Source organism: Elaeis guineensis, chromosome 9 (genome assembly GCF_000442705.2).
Source record: "Elaeis guineensis isolate ETL-2024a chromosome 9, EG11, whole genome shotgun sequence".
NCBI lineage: Eukaryota > Viridiplantae > Streptophyta > Magnoliopsida > Arecales > Arecaceae > Elaeis > Elaeis guineensis.
This window is the reverse complement of record NC_026001.2, coordinates 8,387,415-8,394,747: the sequence shown is the minus strand read 5'-3', so window position 1 is coordinate 8,394,747 and position 7,333 is coordinate 8,387,415. Positions and strand designations below refer to the sequence as shown.

General features: G+C 40.8%; 1 protein-coding gene across 1 annotated transcript; it reads left to right on the top strand.

Annotated features, from left to right (window-relative positions):
- Nucleotides 1-346: 346 nt before the first annotated feature.
- On the top strand, nucleotides 347-4,730 carry LOC105051788 (protein kinase STUNTED). The gene is made up of 11 exons (XM_010932388.4): nucleotides 347-737; nucleotides 913-1,016; nucleotides 1,121-1,242; nucleotides 1,335-1,459; nucleotides 1,549-2,295; nucleotides 2,386-2,634; nucleotides 2,740-2,906; nucleotides 3,025-3,104; nucleotides 3,211-3,358; nucleotides 3,837-3,986; nucleotides 4,158-4,730. Exons 1-11 carry the CDS (start codon nucleotides 506-508, stop codon nucleotides 4,416-4,418), a joined length of 2,385 nt encoding a protein of 794 aa, XP_010930690.2. The 5' UTR covers nucleotides 347-505; the 3' UTR covers nucleotides 4,419-4,730.
- Nucleotides 4,731-7,333: the final 2,603 nt, after the last annotated feature.

Genomic DNA, 7,333 nt, shown 5'->3' with positions numbered 1-7,333 from the left:
AAGATTAGCGGTGTGATCGGAAAAATGGCTAACCCTCAACTAATTAATTCTAAACATAATAATAAAAATAATTACATAAATTGGAGAAGATATCTGCGGAGTTAATGGATATTGCCATGCCAAATTCGGAACCTAGCCAACAATGTATTTGTCCTATTTTCCAACCATAGAGCCCTGCCTGCAGCCTTCCCCAGGTTCAGCCCTCTTTCTAAACCCAGCCAATAAATTAAAAAAAAAAAAAAAAAAAAAGGCACGCTCCCTTCCCCACTGCTTTATGTTTTAGGAAGCGGGAAGAATAATAAATAGCCGGTTTTTACTAATAAAGTAACGATCGAGACTTGGGACGGCGTTGGAAACTAAATTTAGGCCAGAATACAGTATAAGATCGATTTATCGGCAACGAATAAAACCCACCGAGATTTCAGATACCGTCTCTCGTAAACCCTCCCCCGAATCCAAAGACCAGAAAGAATCGGAGAAGAGAAAGAGAGAAGAAACTAAAAAGATGAAGCTGAGAAAGGAGGAGGAGGAGGAGAAAGATGGCGTCTTGGTGGCGTCCAATGGTGGAAGAAGGAAGGAAGAAGAAGAAGAAAAGAAGGAGGAAGAAGGAAAGACGGTGGTGGTTGGGATTAAGATGGACGCCCAGAGCCGGGAGCTCCTTACGTGGGCCCTCGTCAAGGTCGCCTCCCCCGGCGATCGTGTCCTCGCTCTCCACATCCTCGGCTCCCCAGCCGCTGGTACCAATCTTCGTAGACTCGACCTCTCCGCCGCTTCTACTCTTAAAAATCTAATTTTGTTTTATATTCTCTGACGCAAATCTATTTTTTTTGCTTCTTCTTTCACGAATCTTCTTCATGAAAAATCTCTTAATTCTTGTCGCAATATATACATATGTATATATTTTTCCCGCAGATGTTTCGGATCCTGATGGAAATTCGCCCTCTTCTCTGCTCTCTCTCGTGAAGGCCTTCGACTCCGTGCTCGCTGTCTATGAAGGCTTCTGCAATCTCAAACAAGTTGTCATTTTTTGTTCTTTTTTTCATCGATTTCTTTGTCATATTTAGCTGATTTTTGATGTTTTATAAGTTATTATTATTTTTTAATTTATTTGTTTTGATAGATTGATCTGAAACTGAAGCTATGCCGAGCTTCCTCAATCGGCAAAGGTTTGGTTCGAGAGGTGAATTCCTGTGCTGCAAGTAAACTGATTTTAGGGGTTACGAAGAACAACCGTTCTTTCGGGTATTCCAGTGAATTTTAGACCGTCTCTCTAGGTTTCTTTCTTTCTTGTCGTTGTTGTTTTTGTTTTTTATTTAATCCATTGATCTCAATAGGTCTTCCTCTACCTCAATTGCCAAGTACTGCGCAAAGAAACTCTCCCGGGATTGCTCGGTGTTGGCAGTGAACAACGGCAAGATTGTCTTCCAAAGAGAGGCATTACCAGCTTCTCAATCCACAGGTTGGTTGGTCCTTCCTAAACTTCACTCTCTGCATCAATTCCGATCATTTTTTTGGCACCATGTGCTCACAATTCCATTCTGGAAGCAGCGAACAACAGTGTTGGCGGCCATGGCCAGAGCTCCAGTGTGCCCTTGCAGAAATCAAAATGTTACTCCAAGCGATCCGATGGCAAGGTTGACAAGTTGGCGATTAAAAGCCAAGGAGGAAGGAACACCGATACTTCGAGCACATTGCTTCTCTGTTTGCCGGTTGTATCTAAAAAAAGGTTGATTTGTGGTAGCCTTGGTGCGGACAACGTCTCACCATCATTGGATGACACAAAGAGGGAAAACTCTGGTGTTTGTTCACCTGATTCCCTGCCTCTGCGCTCTGAATTGGAGAAAGGTGAGTCCTTGGCCCTGGTTCCTGTGAAGAAACCAGTGGCTCCCTCGCGCTCTGTCTCTCTCTTGATCGAGGACTTGCCACAAGCAAGACCTGGTTGGCCCCTGCTCAGAAGGTCGGTCTTGTCGGATCCGAAAACTGCTTCTACTGAGAGATCCAAGACTTCTGTGGTTCAGTGGGCCATGCGGCTTCCCAGCCGGTACTCGGCAGTGTCGGCAGTTCATCCAGATCAAAAGCCGACAAGTTTGGAAGCAAATGCCACCTCCAGTGTTGATGGGGAAGGAGGGGCCATAGTTCCTTTCGAAACTGATTCATGTTGTCCATCGCCGACAATTGACGATGGAGAAAAGAAAATTCCAAAGGAGTTGGAATCTCTTAGGGAGAAGTATTCATCAGTTTGCAGATTGTTCAGCTATGAGGAACTTATGCACTTGACCTCTAACTTCTCACCAGGTCAATTTCCATGACTTTTAATTCTCATGCTAGCTGTGTATAATCTGGCTGAGCTATCATCTGATGCTGTTTTGATGTGTTGTGCTACAGAGAAGTTCATTGGGAAGGGAGGTAGTAGCCATGTCTACAGGTGCTGCCTTTCAGATGGCAAGGAATTGGCAGTAAAAATTCTGAAGCCCTCGGAGCATATCCTGAACGAGTTTGTTTCAGAAATTGAGATCATTACTGCATTAAATCATAAGAACATTATTTCACTGTTCGGGTTTTGCTTTGAGAAAGATAATTTCATATTGGTCTATGATTACTTATCAAGAGGTAGCTTGGAGGAAAACCTCCATGGTATGATGTTTATGTTCCCTACAAGGTCATACTACACATTCTTGTGACTTGTTTCTTCTCTTTCCTCATCTTATCTCCTCTCCTGTTCCACATTTTTATTGTCAGGTGAGTGTGAGAACAAGAATGCTCTTGGTTGGGTTGAGAGATATAAGGTGGCAGTGGGCATTGCAGAAGCCCTTGATTATCTACATGGTGCCGGCAATGTTCAACCTGTGATCCATCGGGATGTAAAATCCTCAAATATTCTCCTCTGTGATGATTTTGAGCCCAAGGTACTCTCTTGTCTGTTGTTAGGTTCCATGAAGAAATTTGCCTCTTTTAATTTGTTTACCAAATACCTTCCAAATTAAACCTTTGCTTGTTTCCAATTTTCTTCTTGGCATGCTTCAGTTATCTGATTTTGGTCTTGCTAAGTGGGCATCAGCTTCGACGCTAGACTTGGCATGCGATGATGTTGCAGGGACATTCGGGTTTGTGTGCTATAACTCTCTCCACTATGAATTTTTTTGTGAAAATGACATCAGATGAATGCGATGGCCTTTCTATTTGACCGAGCAAAATGTCTTATAATTGCAGGTATGTGGCTCCTGAATATTTTATGTATGGGAAGGTCAATGAAAAAACTGATGTGTATGCTTTTGGTGTCGTGCTTCTTGAGCTTATTTCGGGTAGAAAGCCTGTCTGCGCTGACTGTCCAAAGGGCCAAGAGAGCTTGGTCATGTGGGTAAGTTCTTTGGTGTTCCTCTTTCCTTTTTTTGCTCAATAAAAAATGGTTGGAAGGCTAGCTTTCAGCATAATTGAATGTATATATGCATGCATATGTTGCTTTCGCATATATTGCTTTCATCTAGAGATTTGGCATACCATCTAGAGATATGCATAATTTAACTTTTTAGCTTGTTTATAATCGAAGATAGTCCAACATCCATTTTCTCTAATAAAATCGTAAAAAACCATAGTCCTAGTTGTTTTCCTGGAAAACAATCTGGGATTTTGGGGCAGTGGGGGGCGCGGGGCATTAGACATAACCATTGGCACATTTTATACATGGTGGCTGCCTTAGGACTTGAACCCATACCATTGCACCTCTCAGCCCAAGCATTTACTACTGCACCTAGCAATGACCTCTTTACTCAATAAATAGTATAAAACTATAATAAACAAGAAGGTACGAGAACTTAACCATGATATCCTTATGGCAGGCAAAGAAAATTCTACAAGATGGGAAAGCTGAGCAGCTGGTTGATCCATGTTTGGGCACTAATTACAGTGACGATCAATCGGAGAGGATGATTTTAGCTGCTTCCCTTTGCATCAGAAGAGCTCCTCAGTCTCGTCCCAGAATAGCAACTGTAAGATCTCAATCACCATGCAGTTCTCATAATTCAGCTTGAGTGATCCATTTTCTAATATTTGAGCAATAAGTACCTCCGGGAAGCTCTTGGGTGTACTGTTGTTTATTATGAAGTGGATTCTGAGATGCAAACGTGATATAATTATAAATATACTGCTCCTGACTGCAGGTGTTGAAGCTCCTAGGAGGAGATGATGACATTGTCAAGTGGGCAAAATCAGAAGTCAGTGCTTCCATAGAGTTTGATGGGTTGGATGATGAAGCACCACTTCGAGATTCTAACATTCAGTCTTATATAAACCTCGCACTGCTTGATGACGATTCACTCTCAGTCGGCAGCGTAGATCCATCTGTTGATTTTATAGCAGCGAACACTTCCTTGGAGGAGTACTTGCGAGGGAGATGGAGTCGTTCATCAAGCTTTGATTGATGAGAACTCATTTGGTCTCCTATGTTTGTGGAAGGGATGTTCCTATGTCGTTTCACTTATTCAATCTGTTTGTTTAATTACAAGAGGATTTGAGATGAGAGGTGGCATGCTATGCCCTCCTCCTTTCCTCATTTTATGCCGTCGCCCTTGACGTGATTGTTTTTGGCCAAAGGGACCATTCATTTCTCCTCAGGTGTTCTCAACCAAAGGGTGAGAAAATAATGGAGGAAGTTGATGGCTTGTCATATCTGCAGAGAGCTGTAATACCCATAGTTTTTGTTAATAAAGGGATTTATCACATGTTTCCTTGTAGTGGTGCTGTCTAAATTTCTTTGGTGCGTTTCGGTCAACTCAGTGGTTCAGTGGTGCAAGATGATTTTTTTAAGGGAAGGTGATATTCTGAAACCATTCAGCATTTTGCTGGGCAAAACAAGGTCCATAAGCCCATCACAGACGGCAGAGAAAATAGCCTTGTGGTTATGGTGGTGCTATAGGGCAGACTTGGCTGGTTCAAACTTTCCTTGCTTGTTCTGCACAGGAAGTGCCGGCAATCAATAATTTTGGTAAACAAAAGCTTTATGACATTTTGGTCGTAGCGATAAAGATGTATATAGATCTAATGGTTAAAATGGGGGCGTGAAGCATTTTGAGTATAAATCATAACAAAAATAGTTTATACTGGACCATCATCTTCATTTGCATCAGGCACAAATAGGTTTCAACATCTTATACAAAATGGAATCTAACAAAATAGAGAACCTAAGATGACAATAGAAAAGCTGAGTAATGCCAATAGATCAGAGAGAGGTAAGAGTGACAGCAAAAGATGATGAACTAATGATACCACCCGAGATGGGGGAATCACACCTCAAATAAAATAGAAAGTTCTCCAAACATTTGAAATGCTTTTCTCCAACAGAAGAACAAGATACATAAATGAGGAAAGGACTCTTTGGAATTAAGCTTCTATGGTGATTCTCATGTCATGGAATCACCTCTCATCAGAACATAAATTCTGCAACGGACTCAAAACACAGAATCAGCACCCACTCAGCAAGGGTACCCTTACCCAATGCTCATCCAGTGGTCCATCACTTTGCTTATTTCAGCTCAAACGTATCCAAGCATGAACAACTTCTAGACCATCGCTCATCCAAATTTTAATTGCGAATGAAGAGATATGGAGCCCTGCACGCTGACAGCATCCCATTTCTGACCTTGGAAGAATCTGTGGTCCATTCGAAGAGGGCAAATTTAGTTTCAACTCTAGCGTCAGGGCTCTGACCTCTGAAGTGCACATTGATTGGTACAGGTATTCAGGATCTGGGCTGCTGATAGGAGACCTGCATTGCCAAATTCACATGCACTTGGGAAAGGAGAGAAAAGAAGGGAAAAAAAAAAAAACTGAAGAAACCACCTGTTTAATCATTTTTGCTCCTTTTGCAGCTCTGAATTGTCTGATTTTCTCCTCTCCATTCAGAAGTCCACATGCATGAAAGAGGAGAACTCATTAGAGTGGTCCTTCAGATGCTTGAATGTAATGAATAATCTCACATGGGTAAAAATAAAGATGAAGCTGATAGCTCTCGGCAGTATTTAGCTTACATCCCATTGATTTGTTCATTAACAGCAAGCAGAATTAATAAAAATTCTAAACGAAATGAATATTAATATATTAGAGCTGGAATACAAGGTTCTGCCGGGACTAAATCAGATCACCATCGCTGAAAAGAGCAAATTAGAAACTAATAGTTCATTTTCCTTCCTACCTACTGTTTTACTGATAAATTAAAAGCTAGACTTCTGGGGCAACAGATAAAAAAAAAAAAGAAAGTTAACCCAAAAGGAACAAGTCCAAAGAGCTAGTGGTTTCATATTAGTCAAATGGTGCTCCTCTCCCCTCAGAACTTTATCTAGCATCCTAGCCTTTTTTTTCTCTCCAAGACATTCAGTGACTGCTTCAGCTGGATGGCCTTCTATATATACCTTCCATAGGAGGAATCCAAGTTGAATCATTATGAGATTACTTCACCAATGAACCATAATTTAGACAATTATTGTGAGATAGAAGAAAACATAACCCACTTTAGGAATCTAAACTGCATAAACAGAAGCAGAGTGGACCCCAATGAAGGATGGACAATAGCTGAAGTATATGATTGATGACTTTTATTGCAACAATGATTCGACCTGTGTCATTTTTCATAGAATTCTCAATTACACATGATAAGAGAGAGAGAGGGAGAGAGAACAGAAAATTCCCAATCTTTAAAGAAACAACCTGGGAATTCAGTTGATTCTTGAAAATGTTGGACTAACCATACTCAAAGGTTGTATTCCACAGATGATTAATGAACAAGGGAGGTGAAGATAAAGAATAAATCATTTTTCACAATCTTGGTTTAATATCTTTAATTGTCTTAAGCAGAGTCAGTATCCTGAATGTATTTAGCAGGCAGGCAGTGAACCAACAATTACTAGCAAATGGACTAGATGTTACAAACATATATACAAGCCTGAGAAGCTTATGAGGTTTTAAAGAATTCCTGGCAACACAGAATTGATGCCACTAACTTCAGCATGGACGTGCAACTTTAATGATAGAAATTGCAACCAAATAAAAAGAAATAAGGAGAACATACCCAGAAGAAAGGAGCAAAGAAGAAACTAATACATTTAGAATGCTGCCACAGGATGATGCACTGAGACTACATGAACCTACCAGAAGAAAAACACCCAAAGATATCATTTTTAGTTCAATACCAGACTAGAACCTGTATTTTGAACGGCTCAGATAGATTAAGAGGGTTGAACTGCAGAATCTGTTTGTTGTACATATTAAATAAATTTAAACCAGAGAGAGTCATCCCTATAGCTGAATTCATCAAGACAGCTCACAAAAGGAACAAATGAAA

Coding starts and splice junctions, on each gene's coding strand:
- LOC105051788 (XM_010932388.4), top strand. CDS start 506: ATGAAGCTGAGAAAGGAGGAGGAGGAGGAGAAAGATGGCGTCTTGGTG. Junction 2,296..2,385: donor GACCTCTAACTTCTCACCAG/GTCAATTTCCAT, acceptor GTTGTGCTACAG/AGAAGTTCATTGGGAAGGGA. Junction 2,635..2,739: donor CTTGGAGGAAAACCTCCATG/GTATGATGTTTA, acceptor TTTTATTGTCAG/GTGAGTGTGAGAACAAGAAT.